The sequence below is a fragment of the Myxine glutinosa genome, chromosome 11, assembly GCF_964187855.1.
Source record: "Myxine glutinosa chromosome 11, kmMyxGlut1.1, whole genome shotgun sequence".
NCBI lineage: Eukaryota > Metazoa > Chordata > Myxini > Myxiniformes > Myxinidae > Myxine > Myxine glutinosa.
This window is the reverse complement of record NC_136271.1, coordinates 40,339,271-40,363,328: the sequence shown is the minus strand read 5'-3', so window position 1 is coordinate 40,363,328 and position 24,058 is coordinate 40,339,271. Positions and strand designations below refer to the sequence as shown.

Sequence of the window (24,058 nt, the reverse complement as noted above, 5' to 3'; positions counted from 1 at the left end):
CTGTGCTGTGCATCATATGTAGAAAAGATAAATATATCATCCCAAGTCCAACTCATCGTGGATGGAAGATGGACAATGAATGCCTCACAATACACTGGATGTGCAATGCTCCAGCCACTCTGTGTCTACTCCAGAACGTGTATTGTAAATGCTACCAGAGTAAATGCCAACGCACGCACAAACTGTTCCTGCTTCAGAGTTGGCCTCCCTTGCACTGACCTTTGCGGGTGCAGCGATTGCTGCAATAGTCAAGAAAACATGACCAGTGATGATGACAATGTCCTGGAGACGAGTCCAGCAATGAGGACTGCTTTGACTCCTTTTCTGACATTAACTTTGTGATACATTTTTGTGTCTTATTCGCGATTCAGCTGTTGAAAATGTAGAATAATGACGTTCTGTTATGGGGTCCTCCCCTATCCCCTGGTCTCGGTAAACCTCCGAACCCCGAGAGGGTCCCCGGCAGAAAGATATGTTATCCTTGGTTGAAATCAATCAAATCAATAATGAAACCACACCAAGGGTTATGAACAAACAATAATATATTATAAATTACACCGGAATCACGACACAAATAATAATAACAATTCGCCCTACAATCACTATTTTAAAGATGGTACCACCTTATCTCGTCCTTTAACCCAAACTCACAGTACTCCCCAATGTCTCTGTACCCCTCCAAGGCGAGGTCGATTCGCTCCAGCGATCGTTGGATCAATGTCCGATCACAATCAATTGAGGCGTGGACGATCGAAGCAACCCACAGGTCACGTGATCCACACCCAGCACAATAGCGGTGGAATGGGAAACCTCCCAAAGACGCGCTCCGACGTACACGTTTGCGGTTCAATCAACGAATCTCCGTATAATCCTCAAAAGCCCCTTTCTTGCACAGCCGTCCCCGGCAACCCGCCGGGGACTAATGCCCGGCCGACGCGACAAAAACCTGTTCACTGCAGGTTGCACGCGTGGCGAAGATGGCGGACGGCTTTCACTCGAACCCGGGCTTTGAGGCAAGGATACTCCGGAACCTCAATGAGGATACCCGACTACACAGGCTCCACAGCACTCCGGCGATATCTCCTATCGCCCGAACTTCCTTTCAAGGACGCAGGGTCCACTCGCCCTGTACGCTCCACCAATCGGTCCGGAGCTTCAACCAAAACGTCTTTTCACGATCTCCTCCCGCCTCTTCTTCCTCGCTCCACCTCTTCCGGTCACGATCCGGATTTCCAGCCACATTTTACCAGGAGCGCTTTTAAACCTTTTAACCACAATAACCCTTTCCCTTAAACCACAATAAGCATAATATCTGGAACCAACAATGATAACAATAACAACCATAATTAGGGCCGCATCCGTAACACTTCCCCCCCTCAAGAAAGAAAGTTTGAACACAGCGAAAACTTTCTTTGTAGGCAAATTCTTGAAACCAACACAAGTAATCAATGTTTCCCCAAAAATAAAGCAACAAAACTTTCACACCACCCACAGAATTCCCAAAATTAATTCACCCTGGACAAAGCGTCAGCCACGACATTGTCCCGGCCCTTTACATGTTCAATTTCCAAGTTGAACCCCTGCAAAGCCAAACTCCATCTCATCAACCTCTGATTTTTATTTTTCATTTTTTGAATGAAGGTTAAGGGGTTGATCAAAAATCCAAAGTCAAGCAACTTGATAGCACTTTCTCTGGGAGGCCGAGCTGAGGGCCAGGTTCCATGGTGGTGAGGCCTGGACATTTTCACTACATGGATGCCTTTAGGAACGTGGAGTTCACGGTTAGTCCATGTAGGAAAGTTCACTACATGGACGCCTTTAGGAACGTGGAGTTCACGGTTAATCCGTGTTGGAAAGTTCACGACATGGACGCCTTTAGGAACGTGGCGTTCACAATTAATCCGTGTCGGAATCTTGGCTCGGCTGCTCTGCAGCATTCAGTGCTTCCACTCTTTCTAACTTTCCTAACAATCACGGTTGGACCACTTGTCACTGTAGTCACATGAATGGCGGTCTCCTTCTCGGCCACTGCTCTGATAATCCTTCCTTCGGGAGCTGTCATAACTCTGGAAGCCTCCATAATAATATCGATTGCGGCCACCACCACTACTACTCCGTGTTCCTCCTCTGTAGCCCCCTCGACCCCGAGGAAATGCTTTCCCTACTGTGATGATCCGACACTCCAACTCCTTGCTCTTCAGATCCTTTTCTGCCTCTCTGGCGTCCTTTGAGTTTTCAAACGTGACAAAGCCAAACCCTCTTGACTTTTGTGTCTCCCTGTCTTTTATCAGCAGCACTTCCAAAAGTGGTCCATATTTGCTGAAGGCAGACTCCAGAACATCTTCCTTTGTTTTGAAGTTCAGTCCACCTACAAATAACTTGCTAAATTTGTCGCCATCCCTAACTGGTGTGGTGTTATTTTCCCTACTGGGCTTTTTAACAACCATCGGGTTACCATAGACTTGACCACCGGCCAAATCATTCCCGATAACAACAGATACTCCCTCTACAGGAAGCCTGGCTTGTAAACCGACGGTGACCGGTCCTGACACCAAATCGGACTCCAAATGGATGACATGAAGTGGAGCACTAATACAACCACCAATCGCCTGTAAACGAACACTATCCCCAGTTGCCGTCTCCTCGGACCATGGCAAGATGCCTTCAAGCATTAAAGATTGATGTGCTCCTGTGTCCCTCAATATCCTAACCGGTCTCCGGTTAGTCGAGGCTCCATCCAGTGACACAAACCCCTCTGAAATAAATGGTTGGTAACCCTTTTGAAGGTGACTTCTCACAATGGCCATCGCATTTGGAGTCATACTGGTCGAACTCCGCTCCTGATTTTCCTTTCCCAGAGCATAACAGTTGGACATCAAGTGTCCAGGTTTATGGCAAAAAGTGCAAGTAGGCCCGGAGGAGAACGGCGTGGTCTGCCAAGGCATGGGGGCGGCGGTCTGCCTCGAGCCCCCCGGACGATAGGTCTGTCTGGGAACCGCAGTCTTCTGATTTCTAGAAGTCGTGGTGTCAGAGTGGTCCTCATTTTCATCTCGAGGCCGCCCCCATGGATTTTCATTCTCCGCCCCTGATGTACCATAGCTCCCCAGGCTATGTCTGGGCGAGAAGTTCGGTTTGTGGAACCCCATCCTGTGTGTTAAAGCATAGTCATCTGCCATGGTTGCTGCCTCATACAGCTTTGGTACTTTCCTTTCCTCCAGATGAACTTTAATGTCCTCGTGGACACACTGTTGGAATCCCTCCACCAGGATCAATTGTCGCAATAGTTCGAAGTCTTTTCCAACTCCTTTTGAATCACACCACCTATCAAACATGATTTCTTTCAATCTGGCAAACTCCACATGGGTCTCATTCTCCCTCCTCCTGGCATTCCGGAATTTTTGCCGGTAAGCTTCCAGGACCAATTCATAGGCTTTGAGAATGTGTTTCTTCAATACCTCGTAATCTGCACATTGGTCAATCGGTAAAGCCGAATAAACCTCTTGAGCTTTACCCACCAGAACACTTTGCACTAGTATGGACCAGTACTCGTCAGACCAGTTTTACAGTCGAGCCACTTTCTCAAAGTGTGGAAAAAACATGGCTACCTCCTTTTCATTGAAGGGTGGAAACAGCCTCACATGTCTGCCAACATCCCAAGTGTTCTGACTAGGTGTCGAACCAGTCGGCATGGATGGTACCTCTCCCCGTTCTTTCATTACATCCAGCTCCTTGAGTTTAATTTCCTGCTGAAGGGCCATTTCACGATCCCTTAACTCCCTTTCGGCTTTTCTCTCCTCTGTTTTTTTTCCCTCTAACCTTTCCTGGAGTTCTCTTTCAACTCTCCTTTCGTCTGCTTTCTTCTCTTCTAACCTTTCCTGGAGTTCTCGTTCCACTCTCCTTTCCTCTGCTTGTTTCTCTTCTCTTCTCTCTTCTGCTTTCCTTTCCTCTGCTTTTAATCTTTCCTGGAGTTCTCGTTCCACTCTCCTTTCCTCTGCTTTTTTGTCTTCTAACCTTTCCTGGAGTTCTCTTTCCTGTTCCGCTCTTTCCTTTTCTGCTTTCCTTTCCTCTGCTTTTAACCTTTCCTGGAGTTCTCGTTCCTCTGCTTTTTCCCTTTCCTGGCTCTGTAATTGCATCTCCAGTTTCCGGAGCTCCACATTTTCTTGCTATTCTGGTAACCAATCCCAGGCTACCTCTTCCCATGTTTCTAATCCCACCATAGATTGTATCACCACTGTCTGCAACTCTGCCTTCTTCATATTAGTTCGGACCTCCAAGCTAAAATGTTTGGCCAATTTCAAGAGGTCCGATTTTACTAACGCTCTGAACTGTGCTTCACTAGGGGTCACTGTAAACTTCTCTGCGTCAAACTCCATGGTGACTACTGTTAACACCTGTTAACCTTCACACAATAAATTAAAAAACAACAAATTTTTTTTTTTTTTGGGGGGGGGAATTGGGAATGTTGGAAAAAGTTCCAAATTTGGGAATTCTGGGAATGTTAGGGAATTCTTTCCCGGACTAAATTTAGGAAATTTTAGATCCCTGACGAGCCCCCAATTTCTGTAACGGGGTCCGCCCCTATCCCCTGGTCTCGGTAAACCTCCGAACCCTGAGAGGGTCCCCGGCAGAAAGATATGTTATCCTTGGTTGAAATCAATCAATAATGAAACCACACCAAGGGTTATGAACAAACAATAATATATTATAAATCACACTGGAATCACGACACAAATAATAATAACAATTCGCCCTACAATCACTATTTTAAAGATGGTACCACCTTATCTCGCCCTTTAACCCAAACTCACAGTACTCCCCAATGTCTCTGTACCCCTCCAAGGCGAGGTCGATTTGCTCCAGCGATCGTTGGATCAATGTCCGATCACAATCAATTGAGGCGTGGACGATCGAAGCAACCCACAGGTCACGTGATCCACACCCAGCACAATAGCGGTGGAATGGGAAACCTCCCAAAGACGCGCTCCGACGTACACGTTTGCGGTTCAATCGACGAGTCTCCGTATAATCCTCAAAAGCCCCTTTCTTGCACAGCCGTCCCCGGCAACCCACCGGGGACTAATGCCCGGCCGACGTGACAAAAACCTGTTCACTGCAGGTTGCGCGCGTGGCGAAGATGGCGGACGGCTTTCACTCGAACCCGGGCTTTGAGGCAAGGATACTCCGGAACCTCAATGAGGATACCCGACTACACAGGCGGCTCCACAGCACTCCGGCGATATCTCCTATCGCCCGAACTTCCTTTCAAGGACGCAGGGTCCACTCGCCCTGTACGCTCCACCAATCGGTCCGGAGCTTCAACCAAAACGTCTTTTCACGATCTCCTCCCGCCTCTTCTTCCTCGCTCCACCTCTTCCGGTCACGATCCGGATTTCCGGCCACATTTTACCAGGAGCGCTTTTTAAACCTTTTAACCACAATAACCCTTTCCCGTAAGCCACAATAAGCATAATATCTAGAACCAACAATGATAACAATAACAACCATAATTAGGGCCGCATCCGTAACAGTACACTAATTAGTGATGATGACGTCATCACTAATTAGTATCCCCCCCCCCCCCCCCCCCCACCGTTTAGAGGCCATTTTTCCCCGCAAAGCGGGGGTTGGCCTTTTCGGGGACCGTGGTAGTTGTTGTTTTTTGGTCCCCTTTTTGAAGCAATGTTTTACGGCCGGATGCCCTTCCTGACGCCAACCCTTTTTGCCGCCTTCAACGACAAACAGGGAATTACCAGTGAACTGGTACTCAATTAGCCGACCTCGGAAGGATGACAGGCTGAGTCAACCCCCCTGGCATTAATTCGGCGATCGACCGATATTCGAACCCAGGATCCTAGGATCCTAAGCCGGCACCCTAGCCGCTAGCCCAACACCAGGGATGACTAATTAGTATGTGGCATGTTATCTTTGCACTTCCCATGTTCCAATTACATGCTACAGTCACGTGAAAAAGTAAGTACACCCCATGTAAAGTTTTGACTTTTTCAACATATTTCAACATACAGGTATTTGATCTTCATTTCAACAATATTGATAGATAAAGGTGATATAATACAACAAATATCATGAAACATTTACATTTTGTAGTCCATTGTATAATTTAAATAAACATAAATGCTAATTTCGCATGTGGAAAAAGTAAGTACACCCCTACATTTATCACTACTTCAAATACCTAAAATTAGAATCAGGTGCACCAGCTCAGGTGCAAATGATTAGAACGTCGTTAGAGAGGATCTTGGAGGAACCTGTCTTATTTAAACCTCAGACATTTAGTTTGGTTTGCTCTTTGTTGTTGAAGTGTGCGGTGTCACCATGCCTAGATCAAAAGAGCTCTATGAGGCCTTCAGAAAGAAGGTTATAGATGCCTACGAGTCTGGGAAGGGATTTAAAAAGATCTCCAAACAATTTGAAATCAATCATTTGACTGTCCGGAAGATCATCTACAAGTGGAGAAGATTCCAAACAACTGCCAACTTGTTCAGGCCAGGCCGCCCTAGCAATTTCAGCCCGAGAGCAGACCGCAAGATGCTGAAAGAAGTCGCTAAGAACCCCAGAATGTCATCATGGGACCTACAGGTAGCTCTTGCCACTGTTGATGTCAAAGTTCTTTCTTGTCAAAGTTTTTTTTTCTCCACCGGTTTATGCCGACATGGCGCTCAATAAATTGCATCTTGATCGGATGAAGTTTTGTACTTGTCGAATTATCAAATTATGACGTCATAATAGAGGCCTTGGGCCGAGAGAGTTAAAAATTGGGCACAGTCTATTCCAGGGCAAGACAAATATGTGTGTAAAGTTTGGCGATTCTATGTGCAACGATGTAGACGTAGTGCTGCGCACAAACAGACAGACAGACAAAACCAACCGATCAACATATTCCGGCAAGTAACAAATGAAAAATCACTCATATAGCGACACTTGGCAAAACAGAATAAAGTAGAATGGCACTCAGTAGAGCATCCTTTTGACCTCAAAAATAATTAGTGGTTGAATTCTGTGACCTCATGTGGAAATCGTCTTCAAATTTTAAGTTAATCGGATGAAAATTGACAATTTTAGAAATTTGGCCTATATTGACCTTTTGGCCAATGTTGATCTCAAAAATAGTTGGTGGTTGGTTTCAGTAAGCTGATATGCAAATCCTATTCAGATTTCAAGTCATTCAGATGAAAATTGAGGATTTTAGAAATTTGAGGAAAGTGGTTGGTCCCTGTTCCACCTAGAATCCTAGATACTCAAACCTATGTTGACATTAGGCCTATGTTGACCTTTTGGCCTTTTTTGATCTCAAAAATAGTTGGTGGTTGAATTTAGTTTGCTGATTTGAAAATCCTATTCAAATATCAAGTCAATCGGATGAAAATTGAGGATTTTAGAAATTTGAAGAAAAGTGGTTGACCTTTGTCCTATGCTGACCTTTTGACCCGTTTGACATCAAAAATATATAGGATCTTGTTGGATCACGAACTATACCGTTTGGTAAAGTTTTGTGAGGATCGGTTTAAAATTGTGACCTGTAGGCAAGTATAAGTGAGCGGACAGACGCACGCACACACACACACACACACACACACACACACACACACACACACACACACACACACACACACACACACACACACACACACAAACACCGGAGTGATCAACATAATGGCAAAAAAAAATTTAAAAAAATTGCCAAGTAATAAACGGACTCAAATGCAATACCCTCTCCTCTGGCAAGGGTAACAATATACTCTTGAAAAGGAACACCCTGGGTTGCTTTCTGATGATCTCTATACATTCCTGTTGGAGAACAAAATATTTCTGATCAGATTGTGAGTAGGTATATCGTCGGTCAGATATTCTGAACGCACCTCATGCGTTCATCCACCATGACCCAGAATTCTGCAGTGATTCAAGTTCGGGGAAATAAAACACAGGCTCGTAAAATGGGTGTTCAGAGTGCTCGACACTGATGACACCATGGCTTTGTCTCCTTCAAAATATATCAACTGATGCATGTAAGCACAAGTCAACAAAAATACAATTTATAATTTGTTTACATGGAGCTTTATATGCAAAGCATATATATGCATATATATATATATATATATATATATATATATATATATATATATATATATATATATATATATATATATATATATATATATATATATATATATATATACAGTATATATATATATTATGCAAAGTACAGCTACTGTTACATTTATTAATTCTAATTTGGAGCAACCCTTGAAGGACAAATGGAAAGAGACAAGCAAACAAATAGACACACATGCAGACAGAAATGGCATGGTCAAAAAACCCATTCAAATATTAAAAAGCAAATGAAAACCCTGTCCATTAAATAGTAAATTCATCAATGTCTCTCCAGGCCACTTCAAGAGAAATCAAAGTAAAGAAACAGAAATCAAAGCAAAGAAAGAGAAATCAAAGCAAAGATTGGTTTCATGCCTCTTGATGATTGTTGCATGCCTTAAAATAACCTATCCTACTTATGTGGTTCGTTGGATTACATGCACAGAGGTATTTCCCGAGAGCTCTTCCAATTGAGCATCTTCAGTGAAAAGCAACAAAGCAAATGAACAGAGGGGAGGGGAGGCAATGAAGCAACACTGATGAAGTCTCTGATAAAATCACAAGGGCTATCGCAAAGCTTGGACAATTTTCTTCTTCATCTCCATCTCTTCCCTTTATAAGGGGTGAGGTTCAGTGGCACCAAGCTCCCTCCACTGCCTTGACCAGTATACTCCCCTCTGTCCTCAGCCAACTCTCTCCACTCTCCCACCACACCCACTTTACCCATATCCTATATTTACTTTATATTATTACTATATTATTACTATTAAAGTAATCTATCTATTAGTACTATTAAAGTAATCTATCTATTATTACTATTATTATTACTATTATTATTATTATTATTATTTATATTACTATTATACTATTTATTATTATTTATATTATTTACTTTACTTATATTTCATATTTACTTTACCCATATCCCTCCACACACAATCCTCCCATCTCAACCGTGGTCTACCCCATTTCCTCCTACCTTGGTCCTTCCACCTATCTGCTCTCTTTGCCATTCTCTCTTCCAACATCAGCACCAAGCATCCAGCCCATCTCAGCCGGCATTTCACCAAACTCCCCGTCAAGCTCATTTGCACACAAGTCTCCTCCCTCAGTTCATCCATTCTCCTTCTGTCCACACTCGTCACTCCCACAATCCTCCTGACCCAGTTGTTCTCGCAAAACTGCAGCCTCTGTTGTTGTCTCTGTCAGTGCCACTGTCTCCAGACCATAAATATAGGCCAGCATTAAACATGACATCAGAAACTTTCCTTTCAATCTCCTTGAAATCTTTCTCTCTGCCATTACTCCCTCCACCCTCCTCCACACATTTACACCCACCTGAATCCTTCTCCACACATCTGCCTCTGACTTACCATCCCTGTTCACTGTTCCACCCAGATACTCAAACCTATTTCTTTGTCTGATCTCCCCTCCAACCTGATATTCATGTATTTTCTCTGCTGCCCAACCGACATCACCTCCGTCTTCTCCATGCTCATTTTGAGCCCATGTTTCTCAAATGCCTACATCCACTCCCCAAATACTTCCTTACTTCCTGCATCTGCCGCCCACTCTCCACCAAAACAGCCAGATCGTCCGCATACAATATCCTCCCCAGAATACCTTTTATATTTACCTTCCTGCTTACCAGCTCCATCACCATGATAAACAAGAGTGGGGTGAGAGTGCTTTCCTGCCGCAAACCGATGTTCACATTGAACTCCTCCGACAATCCGGAACCAACCAAAACTCTTCCCTTCGTTCCCTTGCACCTCTCTTCCACCACCGGCTTGTTCTTTTCACCAACTAAACCTGTCCACTAGGTTTCATCCAAATCTGTCCATAACGTTTTGAGATATCGTGCTATAGATAGTTTTTGGCCCTATTTCTCAATTGTGAAGAATCACTTCGTATTAGAGAATTAATAAAAAATATTCTCATGTGAAGATCCGGATCCGGATCATCACCAAAATCTAATCAATTTGTCCTTTTTACGCAAGCAACCTGTCCACCTAATTTCATCTGAATTCGTCCATAACCTTGTGAGATATCTTGCTCACAGACAGATAGACAAACAGGAGTGAAAACAATCTTTATCCACCTTTGGTGTCACTCAAAATTAACAATTAAAAGGAGTTGGATGGTAAAAAACATCAGCTCACTCCTCTCTTTGCATGTGCGATCAGGATGAAATCAGAGGCAAAATACTGACAAACTACAGTTTGTTTTCCGATTCATGCTCCGATTAGTTTTCAAAATGTAACATTCAATTCAAATTAAGTTGTTCCTCGATCATAGGCTTACGTTTTTAAACATCAGGACAGACAGACACCAGAAGTGAAACAATTGCTTAACCCCACCTTTCGCTTTGCATGCATGGGGTAATTTTAACAAAACGGAATAAGCATTTAACAGGGACATAATGAGGTAGCAAAATCTTTGCAGAAAACAGGTCATTAAAATAAAACATTGTTTGGCATCAACTTACCAACATGTCCACAGCCAATGTGCCACGATCATCCTTATCTTGTTGGAATTTGTTATTCAGGTCTTGGAACATGTCAATATGACGTTTCCTTGTGCGCATAATTTTCTGAAAAATAAAAGAGATTTACAAAGCTTGTTAATTTCACTGGAGTGTGCAAGGGAGATCCCCAGCCAAACACCATGGCCCATCACACCTGTAGGTAGCATGTGCAATTGAAAAATGCAAAAAGGAAGACTTTTTGGTCATAAATACATTAACAAGGGTTGATCACTTGGTCCTTGGGTGAAAAAAAAAGGAAATGGCAATCGTTTCATGAAAAAGGTTAACCTTTTCTGTAAATTAACCACAGCAAATTGTAGCTTCACCTTGTACGAAGCAAATGAAGAAAAAAAAGTTTCATTAAAATATTAATTTGGCATGTTTATGTCAGGCTACGAACTTGGTGATTACTCTTTGCAGATAATGATAGATGATAACAATTTGAGAGCTACTGAGAAGACATTAAAACAGAATAAAAAGCAAAATTAACAGTTACAAGGATGGGGATGGGAACAGTTACAAGGATTAAATGGGAGGGGATGAAACGGCTAACCTGGGTAATGAGTAAAATAAAGGTGGGGTGTGCTGTTGAATGAACAAACATAAAGTGAGAAGACAGATTAAACTAGAACGGCACTCGGTAGAGCACATACCTCCGTCAGGCTGCACAGTTTATGTTTTGTATCCCACTGATGGGCCAGATCTGGATTCGGACCTGAACCAAAATCTAATCAGCTTGTTCTTGTCACCTAACCAACTCACCCACCAAGTTTAGTCATAACTCGTCCATTACTTTTTCAAATATCATGTTATTTATCGCTTTTCGCCCGATCTCTCTCAATGGTGAAGAATCACTTAAAAATTAAATAATTCTCGTATCTGAATCCATATTCAGATCTTCACCAAAATCTAATCGATTTGGTCTTGTAACACACCCAACCTGTCCACCAAGTTTCGGCCAAATCAATTCATAACTTTTTCAAATATCATGTTATTTATCGCTTTTCGCCCGATCTCCCAATGGTGAAGAAATACTTAAAAATTAAATAATTATCGTATCTGAATCCATATTCAGATCTTCACCAAAATGAAATCGATTTGGTCTTGTCACACACACAATCTCTCCACCAAGTTTCGGCCAAATCCATTCATAACTTTTTCAAATATCATGTTATTTATCGCTTTTCGCCCGATCTCCCAATGGTGAAGAAATACTTAAAAATTAAATAATTCTCAAATCTGAATCCATATTCAGATCTTCACCAAAATGAAATCGATTTGGTCTTGTAACACACCCAACCTGTCCACCAAGTTTCGGCCAAATCCATTCATAACCTTTTCAAATATGTTATTTATCGCCTTTCGCCCAATCTCCCAATGGTGAAGAAATACTTAAAAATTAAATACTTCTCGTATCTGAATCCATATTCAGATCTTCACCAAAATCGAATCGATTTGGTCTTGTAGTTGTAACACACCCAACCTGTCCACCAAGTTTCGGCCAAATCCATTCAAAGCTGATTCAAATATCATGTTATTTATCGCTTTTCGCCCGATCTCTCTCAATGGTGAAGAAATACTTAAAAATTAAATAATTCTCGTATCTGAATCCATATTCAGATCTTCACCAAAATCGAATCGACTCGGTCTTATCACACACACAATCTCTCCACCAAGTGTCGGCCAAACCCGTCCACAACTCTTTAGATAACCTGCTTTATATCGTTTTTCGAGCTATCTCCCGATGGTGAAGTCATTAAAAAAATTATAATAGCCGGAACCGGATCTTCACCAAAATCGAATCATTTCGTCCGTGTCACATACCCAACCTTTCTGCCAAATTTCGTCCGAATCCATCTACAACATCTCGAGATGTCTTGTTCACAGTCAAACAGACAAACAGACGTGGGTGAAAACATAACCTCCATCCACCTTTGGGGGCGAAGGCAATAATTATAATGATATTTCAACACTTCAAACACAAAATTGGTTAAATGTAAAACAATTGGTGAAAAGAATGACAGAGTAAATGAAAATTTAAAAGTTGCATAACTATCATGTCAACAGACTGTACGTGCCTTAAACTTTATTATAAATGAAGCACTATATTCTCCTATATAACATGTGTATGTGTGCGCATCCAAACAGACCTACCTCAAAATCAAGCTCAGAGTATTTACACTTTCGCCTCTAAAAAAGAGGAGAAAAAATAGGTTTGTATAGTAAAGGTAAAATAAACAATATATGCAATTTTAAAGTTTCGAGTAGTTTCTAGATGCGCATAAAAACTTGACTTCATCTTTGTGAGTAGAGGAAACTCTTACAAGCCATCTTTATTGGAATCAAAATGATGTAGGAAGCAGATATCCCAATAAACTAAGAGCGAAAGACGAAATGAAAGAATTAACCCAGCCAACACAGCACCGTTGGCCCAACGGCGTTGTGTTAGCTGGGAATGAAAGAATTACTGAAAGAAAGACTGCAAAGAGGAATTTAAGGCGAAATGAAATGAGGAATGAAAAAAGGAATGAAGTAATGAAAGAAACCATAATCACATGCAGATAGAGGCAACAGGATGACATGTTGCTGCTAAATGGATACTTGGCCAACATCACATGTGACAGGACTCTGGGATGTTGTCAAAGCAAAGGTTAAATCGCAAATCGGTGGAATGAGCAGGACATTAACCAAAATGAAAGCAACAGTGAAGTTGAAGAAAATAAATATACTGTGTATATACCCGACATGAAAAAAAAAAAAAAAAAAAAAAAAAAACCCGACAAAAAGGGTTGGCGGCAGGAAGGGCATCCGGCCGTAAAACATTGCTTCAAAAAGGGGACCAAAAAACAACAACCACGGTCCCCGAAAAAGGCCAACCCCCGCTTTGCGGGGAAAAATGGCCTCTAAATGTGGTTATTATTTTTATTTTAAGCAAGGATAATGATGTGAGTAACTTGGTTGAATCACGTTGGATACGTTTCCTCTGTTTTATGTCCTGGTTGCAAGAGTTTGCTCACTATAAATTGACTGTTTCAGGGCGGAAATGCCAGTAATTGCCATTTCGATTGTATGGCGAGCTTCTGCTCAGAGGAAACTGCTAATAACTAATTCTGACAGTGAAGTCGATGAGTATGGGCATGTCCCAACAATCAATGGAAATGTTTGCAAACTGTGATTAATGGGGGAAAAAAATATGCATCACATAAATTTATCATCAATTGTGTGTTCCACCACTCGAGTGGTATTATCAGTACCAGATACAGTGCATTCAGAAAGTATTCAGACCCCTTCACTGTTTTCACCTTTTGTTATGTTGCAGCCTTTTGCTGAAATCGTTTAAATTCATTTTTTCCCTCATCAATCTACACTCAATACCCCATAATGACAAAGAGAAAACAGGATTTTAGAAAGTTTTGCAAATTTATTAAAAAGAAAAAACTGAAATATCACATTGACATAAGTATTCAGACCCTTAACTCAGTACTTAGTTGAAGCACCTTTGGCAGCGATTACAGCCTCGAGTCTTCTTGGGTATGACCTGACAAGCTTTGCATACCTGGATTTAGGGATTTTCTGCCATTCTTCTCTGCAGATCCTCTCAAGCTCTGTCAGGTTGGATGGGGACCGTCGGTGGACAGCCATTTTCAGGTCTCTCCAGAGATGTTCGATTGGGTTCAAGTCAGGGCTCTGGCTGGACCACTCAAGGACTTTCACAGAGTTGTCCCGAAGCCACTCCTGCGTTGTCTTGGCTGTGTGCTTAGGGTCATTGTCCTGTTGGAAGGTGAACCTTCGGCCCAGTCTGAGGTCCTGAGCGCTCTGTTTCAGGTTTTCATGAAGGATATCTCTGTACTTTGCTCCATTCATTGTTCCCTCAACCCTGACCAGTCCCCCAGTCCATGCTGCTGAAAAACACCCCCACCACCATGTTTCACCGTTGGGATGGTATTGGGCAAGTGATGAGCGGGGCCTGGTTTCCTCCAGAAATGACGCTTCGAATTGAGGCTAAACAGTTCAATCTTGGTTTCATCAGACCAAAGAATCTTGTTTCTCACAGTCTGAGAGTCCTTTAGGTGCTTTTTTGCAAACTCCAAGCGGGCTTTCATGTGTCTTTCACCGAGGAGAGGCTTCCGTTTGGCCACTCTGCCATAAAGCCCAGATCGGTGGAGTGTTGCAGTGATGGTTGTCCTTCTGGAAGTTTCTCTCATCTCCACACAGGATCTCTGGAGCTCAGCCAGAGTGACCATCGGGTTCTTGGTCACCTCTCTTACCAAGGCCCTTCTCCCCCGATTGCTCAGTTTGGTCGGGCGGCCAGCTCTCAGAAGAGTCCTGGTTGTTCCAAACTTCTTCCAATTAAGAATTATGGAGGCCACTGTGCTCTTGGGAACCTTCATTGCAGCAGAATTTTTTTTGTAGGCTTCCCCAGATCTGTGCCTCGACACAATCCGGTCTCTGAGCTCTGCATGCAGTTCCTTCGACCTAATGACTTGGTTTTTGCTCTGATATGCATTGTCAGCTGTGAGACCTCATATAGACAGGTGTGTGCCTTTCCAAATCATGTCCAATCAATTAAATTTACCACAGGTGGACTCCAATCAAGGTGTAGAAACATCTCAAAGATGATCAAGATAAATGGGAGGCACCTGAGCTAAATTTCAAGTGTCATAGCAAAGGGTATGAATACTTATGTCAATGTGATATTTCAGTTTTTTCTTTTTAATAAATTTGCAAAACTTTCTAAAATCCTGTTTTCTCTTTGTCATTACGGGGTATTGAGTGTAGATTGATGAGGGAAAAAATGAATTTAAACGATTTCAGCATAAGGCTGCAACATAACAAAATGTGAAAAAAGTGAAGGGGTCTGAATACTTTCTGAATGCACTGTAGATCACACTGCTTTTGGCTATTTTGCTCAGATGAATGATCAGATGGTACCTCTTTTGCACCAATTGCACCATTTAAAGGCGTAATTCCGTGCAGAATTCAACCTATAATAAATGTCACAGGCTCGTTACAAGGTGAATTATTTAATGATGCTTCACTCAAAGAAAATATGGAAAATAAAAATTGATGTAAATATTATGTAATGTAAGGATATTTAATACAAATCACTGTGAATTATAATAATAATAATAACAAGTATAGATACATTTAAAGTACATTGCCCCCATGCTAAATAAATAAATAACATATCCTCCAGTATTGCCAGGGAGCCTTCGCCACCATGGCATTGCCAGGGTGCCTTCGCCACCAGGCGATGCCGATGTGCAGCACATAGAGACCGTAGGGGAGGGAGAGGTGCACAATAATTTATTGATTAATTGCGTAATTAAAATAAATAAATAAGAATCATAAAATAATTTATTAATCAATTGGCTAATAACACACCTAAACCACCAGTGTTTCATCCGAAGCTATAACGTTTTGAAAAATAATTTAATGCATTAATCGAAAAAATCAATAATTAATTGATTACTTGATTAATCAAGAAATAATTTATGATTAATTGATTAATCAATACATCAAAAATATCCTTTATAGCCAAATCACTTGGTCACTGTCATGTCCAAATATCAGCTTACTAGCTCAAAAGGTGCCTGAGATAATTCCCAGATGAGAAAGAAAATAAATAAATACTAATAGTAAAATAATTAAATCATTAATCAATTGGCTAATCGAATACCTTAACCACCACCGTTCGCATGGACAAACAAACAAATGAAAAATCACTCATAGAGCAACACTTCGCAAAATAAAACAAAGTAGAATGGCACTCAGTAAAGCATCCTTTGACCTCAAAACGAATTGGTGTTGAATTCAGTGACCTGATTTGCAAATAGTCTTCAAGTTTTAAGTTAATCGGATGAAAATTGACAATTTTAGAAATTTGGCCTATATTGACCTTTTGGCCTCTGTTGACCTCAAAAATAGTTGGTGGTCGAATTCAGTAAACTGATATGCAAATCATTTTCAGATTTCAAGTCAATAAGATGAAAATTGAGGATTTTAGAAATTTGTTGACCTTTGGCCTATGTTGACTTTGTGACCGATGTTGATCTCAAAAATAGTTGGTGGTTGAATTCAGTTCGCTGATATGTAAATCCTATTCAAATTTCAAGTCAATCGGATGAAAATTGAGGATTTTAGAAATCTGAAAAAAGTGGTTGACCTTTGGACCTCAAAAATTTTAGTTAATCGGATGAAAATCGACAATTTTAGAAATTTGGCGTTTGTTGACCTTTTGGCCTCTGTTGACCTCAAAAATAGTTGGTGGTCGAATACAGTAAGCTGATATGCAAATCATTTTCAGATTTCAAGTCAATCAGATGAAAATTGAGGATTTTAGAGATTTGTTGACCTTTGGCCTATGTTGACCTTGTGACCTATGGTGATCTCAAAAATAGTTGGTGGTTGAATTAAGTTAGCAGATATGTAAATCCTATTCAAATTTCAAGTCAATCGGATGAAAATTGAGGATTTTAGAAATCTGAAAAAAGTGGTTGGCCTTTGGCCTTAGTTGACTTTTTGACCTCAAAAATAAATATGATTCTGCCGGACCACAAACCCTACCCGTTTGATTAAATTTTGTGAAGATTAGTTTAAAATTGTGACCTGTAGGCAAGTATAAGTGAGGGGACAGACAAACAAACACACAAACACACGAAATGGAGCGATCAACATACAAGTCATTTTTTTTTGCCAAGTCATAATAATAAAAAATAATAACAATAAAAATAATAAGAGTGGTTTGGGGATTGGCATGAAAGTCAATATGAAACTAGAATGGCATTCAGTAGAGCACATACCTCCACCTGGCTGAACAGTTTCGGTTTTTGAGCTCACTCATTGGTCGGATCTGGATCCGGACCTGTAGTCAGGTTCACTATATTTTTTCGTTCAAAATCATGGAAGATTAGCAAACCCATACATTTTTGGAAACGTTATTACATCGAAAATCTGAAAATCAATGTTTACATTTGCGGTGATACCTGTATGGCCGCCATTTTTGATTTTCAAAATGGCCGCCATAAAAATACATATTTTGCTCTATTTCTGCCTCTAATTACCCTAAAAACTTTAAAAAATATATACTAAGCCTATGTTTTCAGGTACAAGAAATCCATTGGTGACATAATCAGACTTCTGACTGTAACAGTTCTTTCTTTTTTCAGGAAATATGCATCCAGGGAGCAAAATCCAGGGAATTGATACAAAAAAAATTCCGTTAATATATTTATTTTACATATTAACTATCTTGGTGGAGGTGTTTATGGTGGTTGTTCTTCTTGTGTATTTTCAGTGCATAACTCATCATGAGTGAAGATCCTGATGGAAGCAAGTTGTCTTTGGGCATGTCCAAGGAGTCTGTAGACTGGAAACTGTGCATCATTTGCCAGGAGAAAAACACTAACAAAGGGACAGTTGTTCTAAATCCCAGGACAGAATCCTACCAGAAGTTACTGGACATAGTGGCCGACAGAGCCAGCCTACAGGATGGAGAATATGTTGCTATCCAAAGACGTCTCCAGGACTGCACAAAACAAACGATGCTCGAAGCGAAAACAACGTGGCATCGAAGCTGCTATTCTGACGCCACTAATCAGATATCCTTGCAGCGCGCAAGGGAACGCTTTGAACATTCCATGTCCACAGGAAGGTATGCTGTCAAAAAACGTGGCCATCAGAGAACAAGCTCAAAAATGGAAGCAAACACACCAACCACATCAACCACATTCACACGATCTGCAACAGAACCTTTGTCGAAAGATCAATGTTTCTTCTGTCAAGTGGATGACGGCCAGCGTCTCTTCACTGTCCAAACCGGAAACTCTGGGAATGCACTTAGGCAAGCGATACAAATTACCCAAGACCCGGTGCTGATGACAAGGTTAAACAATGCAATCTCACCAAGTGATGCCCATGCAATCGATGTGAGATACCACAAGCTGTGCTGGACGAATCATGTGTTTCGTGTCCTCAGGGATGATGTCAGAAACCAAGCCAGGCCCACGACGGCAGACCTACCAATGCAGATGCCATGCTTGATTGAGTTGATCAATATTGTAGACATTCAAACTCAAAAAAAAAGCGTATCTTCCCATGGATGCCATTGAGACAACATACATCTCGATGCTGGGAGGTAGTGATGAGGCAGAGAAGCACACACCGACGTTGACCCGACAATGGCTGAAGGACAAGATGCTCTCAGAGTTGCCAAGTGTAACGTCTGTGAGACAGAAAGACAGACGGAAGCCTTCTGTTCTTTTTTGCCCTGAAGCCTGCGAGGAAGATATGGTCCACACGTCTATGATGCAAGACCATGCAAGTGAAATGGATAACGCAAAGATGCTCTACAAAACAGCTAAGCTAATACGCAGACGCATTACAGACTTCACCGAGGAGAAGAAGCAGATCGATACAGTCACAGTAGCAAGCACAAAAGAAGATGTTCCAACTGAGTTGTACAGCCTGATACGATGGATTTTGGTAGGACCCGAAGAAGAGCTACAGACAGAGATGAGGAGCAGGACAGTCGACCGATCAGCACTGACCATAAGTCAGAACATAATGTATGCTTTCAAGACCCGAAGGCAGGTGCAACACAAACCCAAGCAAGCACTGGACACATTCCGGACACAGTGTGTACGAGAAAATCCACAGGTTCTAGGGTTGGCACTTAGTGTTCACCATGACACCAGAAACAAGAGGTTGGTGCACCTCCTCCACGCACAGAACTATTGTGTACCTTATGGCCGTGCCCTGTGTCGTGAAAATCAAGCTCAGACACGACTTGACCTCTGGGTAGGTTTAATATCATTTAGATCTGAAGTACATCCTGTAAAAATACATTCATGCAACAGGCATTAAAATCAGAGTATTTCATGAGCAATGGTCGATTCAATATGGCAATGGTCCAATAGAGAGGACAGTCAGCGCAGCATTTAGGGGCGTACATACCATTCAAACTACAGGACTATGTCACAGTGAGTTCCGCTGGAGTGTCCGTGCGCCCCGGTTGTCCCGGGTCTTATAGACGCCCCTTTTGAAGCGAGCACACCCTGGGTTCACCTTGGTATAATTTCACTACACCCTGCTCCTGGAAACATCAATTGCCAATGCTGTTGTAGAAAATACAAGAGAGTTCAATGGCCTGTATGTACCACCGTTCCTCAAGAAAGGGTCGTTTGTGTTCTTTGCTATTGACAACACTGACTTTGCAGAGGTCACAGCTGATGGGAAAGGAACCACACATGGGACAATCACTGCTGTGTATCAAAAGGCAAATCCTACTGGAGAAACCATCGCACCCAGCCTGGAAATTCGTGAGGCAAAGAACCTATCGGTTCTTCCGTATCATGTTCCCATCAAGCCATGCAGCAAACCAAAGCCTGGGCCAGACAGGAGAGCGAACGAGTTTGAAGTCGACAACACAGGTGTTCCTGCATCATATGAACTGACCACCCTAGGTTGGGTCATAGCTTCTGCTCTTTCTAGAGCAAAGGAGAATGGAGAACCGAGCCAAATCCCAGGTTGGGGAGGATTCAAATCACTAGTGTCAGCTGGCCAATCTCTGACCCAAGTTGGTGCACTACCACTGCTGCCAGAAGTTGCACACGAGTGGTCTACGATGCTGACTGTGATCCTGCAAGCGTCCGAATTGAAGACGTTGGTCGTTGGTGAAGAATTCCCAACAATGATTACATTCGACATGGCCTTGTACGAGAAGGCAGTGCAGTTGCTGGATGCAAGACTTGATCTGAAAGGAGCAGTTGTCCCCAGACTGGGTGAGTTACATACTGTGATGGCTGCGCTGAGAGCTCTAGGAACCTCCATAGAAAATTCCGGGATAGATGATGCATGGATTGAGGCTGATGTATACGGCTCTGCCACAACGAGACAGATCCTCAAGTGCGCCCACTACAAGAGAACCCTTCGGGCACACATCCATACTTACATGGCTCTATATGAACTTGTCCTGGAACAATTCTTCACAGAGAAGCCCAACCTTAAAGCCATCTGCTTGAAACCAGCAGATCAGGTCCACGAAGCTTGTGCAAAATCAGCAGCTGACAGAAGCACGAGTCCAGAAATCGTGACTATGGCCAAGGACGAGCTACTGCACACCCTCACCAACGAAGATGTCATTCAACAGCTGAAAATGTGGGAAGCACAGAAATCTTCAAACTCGATGTTCAAGTCCTTGATGAACTACATCCATCGAGTTGAAAACATCTTGTACTTTGTCGAGGCATCCAGGAGTTCAGATCTCGTTCTCCACCTGCAAGCAGGGGAGGCACTAAGCAAGCTATTCTTTGCCATGGATCGAATAAAATACAAGCGTCTCTGGCCACGGTACATCGCAGACATGCATGAGTTGAAGACAAGTCATCCAAGAACCTGGCGTGAACTTCAAGACGGGAACGTATCTGTCACCAAGAGTGTCATCCCATTTGTCTCTATTGGAGCAGATCACGCATGCGAACAACTCAACAGGATGATGAAGATCCACTCTGGGTTAATTGGCATTTCCAATAATGCCAACGCTCGTCACGGTTCTTCTTGGCCACACCAGAGATGTCACGTCTTTCAGGAGAATTCAAAGAGCAATTCGATGTTGCTGTCGACAAGCCACAAGAGCATCATCACTTACAACCAAGTGCCGTCAAGAAAGAGCATGAAAACGTTGACCGGATAAAGGCTGCCATACTGAGTCATGGCAATCCATTCGCTGCTGAAGGTGACCAGCTCTACAACTTCATCACACAGGCATATGTTCCACAAGAGTATGTCCCACAGATTCTGAATATCGACGACACCGGCCAGAAGGTCTATGTGGATTACGTTGCAGAACGCATCAATGGAGATGTCAGTTTGTGGGCACCAGTCAAGAAGCAGAATAACAAAATGTACATGTCAGGAAACAAATAGCAAACAGTCAAGATCCGTGACCAGTCAGTCAATCTGAAAGAAACGAAAGACCTGTATGGTCGGTTGATGGTACTAGCCACATCAAGCCGTGACATCGATCAGAAGAATGCGATTGGGAACTATGAGTTCACTCTTACCCCCAGGGCACTGTTTGCACCTGATGGCTCGATCCTTCCATGCAGTGATAAGTCAAAGCTGATCCATAGCCTCGAGAACTTCAGTAAAACGAATGAAAATCATACTGATGCACAAGCAGCAGAATCAACAGAACAGACTGATGATATTGCCGATGCAGTAACTCCATTTCCAGGACCATCTACGAGTAAGAGAATCGCTGTTGTTGATGGAATGGTGCTCGTCCAGAAGATGACAACGAAAGCAGCGACAATCACCACAGTCAAAGATCTCGGCCAGCATTTCAATGACCGCCTCATGACCTTGACAGCAGGATCCGATGAGATTATCCTGGTCTTCGACATGTACAAGGCAGACTCCTTAAAACAGAAAACCAGAGAAAAACGACAAGACAAAGACCCTGTTCAATACCAGATTGCGGATGATACAAACATCAAACATATACCAATGGGCCGCTTCCTATCTCATGAAAAGACGAAAGCTGATCTAACAGTGTACCTTGCTGAGGCAACACTCAAGTATAACGCAAACTCTCCAAAGTTAATCATCACGTCAGCAGCAGGCCACACTAGAAGCAACCGGAGCATGCAGTTTGACCCAAACAACCATGAGGAAGCTGACACACTGATGATCAGCTTAGCAGCGGCAGCATCACAACGTTGTCCCGAAGCACAGTTAGTCTTCTTCACCCCGGATACAGACGTCCTGGTTCTAGCTATTGCAGCCTATGACAAGCTCTGCAAAAACACATCGATGACGATGGTATCAGGAACCGTGGAGGTAGGGCCAATGTGGAGAGTGCTAGGAAGAGAAAAGGCAACAGCATTACCTATATTCCACGCATTTACTGGAGCAGACAATGTTGGTCGATTCTCAGGAGTGGGTAAAACGAAGTGGTTTCAACACTACATCAAGGCTGAAAGGGACGTAGTCAGAGCACTGATGAAACTACCGGAGGATGGTGACCGAACGCATGAGGTATTAGAAACATTGGCCAGCTTTGTATGCTTAGCGTATTGCCCAAAAGGTATTCAGATCGCAAGTATTCCTGACCTAAGATGGCATCTGTTTTGCAAACATCTGGCAGAAAGTAACAAGTTGCCTCCAACAACTGGTGCACTTGAGGAGCACATTGAACGTGTGCGAGTACAGAGTAGAGTTTGGTGCCAAGCCACTGTCATGTGGCAACAGCTGTTTGACCCACTCAAACATGGCTACCATCAGGACGAGAAAGGCCATATACTCCCTATCACCACCAAGGTTCTACCAGCTCCACAGGCCATTGTCGAGTTAGTCAGATGTCAATGTAAAGCCAATTGCTCAACCCAGCGGTGCTCATGCAGAAGAAATGACTTAACTTGCACCGACCTTTGCTTGTGTGGAACTGACTGTGAAAACGATGCGGACTATATTGTCGGATACGACACACAGGACAGTGATGACGAACTCTAAATGGCATATTCTGTAATCGTGTATGTTTGATGCCATTGACTGCCTGTGTATATTTTGTCATTGACTGCCTGTGTAGATGTGAAGTTATACTGACTGCATGTGTATATATGATTTTGCTGACTGCCTGTGTATGTTTGGTGATATGAATTATTGTGACACATTTTGATGTTATTAACTGCCTGTACAAAATGATAACATGTATTTGATTATGCAACTTATCGCGAAAATAAAGACAGTATTTTGCAATTCAAAACCTTTGATTCGTGTCTTACCATTCCCCATAGCACTAATTTGATACTTTCATTGGATTCCTTGTCCCTGAAAATATAGGTTTAGTATATTTTAAAAAGTTTTTAGGGTAATTAGAGGCAGAAATAGAACAAAATATGTATTTTACAGTGGCCATTTTGAAAATCCAAAATGGCCGCCATACAGGTATCTCTCCAAATGTAAACATTGATTTTTAGTTTCCTTATGCTATAACCTTTCCAAAAATGTATAGGTTTGCTCATCTACCATGATTTTGAACGAAATATAATTTATTGACATAGTGAACCTGACTACTGACCCAAAATCTAATCGGCTTGTTCTTGGCACGTACCCAACTCATCCACCAAGGTGTGTCACAACCCATCCACAACTTTTTGAAATCCACAACTTTTTGAAATACTGTGCTGTATATCCTTTTTGACCATATCTCTCAAAAGTGAAAATTTACTTTTAGAATTACAGAATCCTGATCTGGATCTGGATCCTCACCAAAATCAAATAAATTTGTCCTTGCCACACTTCCAACCTTTCCACCACGTTTCATCCAAATCCACCCATTTTACAAAACCATTCTATGTATTGTTTTTTGCCCCATCTCTCAATGTGGTGAAGAATCGCTGAATAATTTTTTTCAAAGGT

The 24,058-nt window shown here is 42.3% G+C and overlaps 1 protein-coding gene across 1 annotated transcript in view; it reads right to left on the bottom strand.

Annotated features, from left to right (window-relative positions):
* Positions 1-24,058, bottom strand: part of LOC137436117 (adhesion G protein-coupled receptor B3) — a 999,412-nt gene that overhangs the window by 12,480 nt on the left and 962,874 nt on the right. Inside the window, exons 26-27 of the mRNA XM_078786591.1 lie at positions 12,791-12,826; positions 10,598-10,702 (exon numbers count right to left, since the gene is read on the bottom strand). Coding sequence (XP_078642717.1) covers positions 10,598-10,702; positions 12,791-12,826 — 141 coding nt within the window. The remainder of the gene's footprint in view (positions 1-10,597; positions 10,703-12,790; positions 12,827-24,058) is intronic.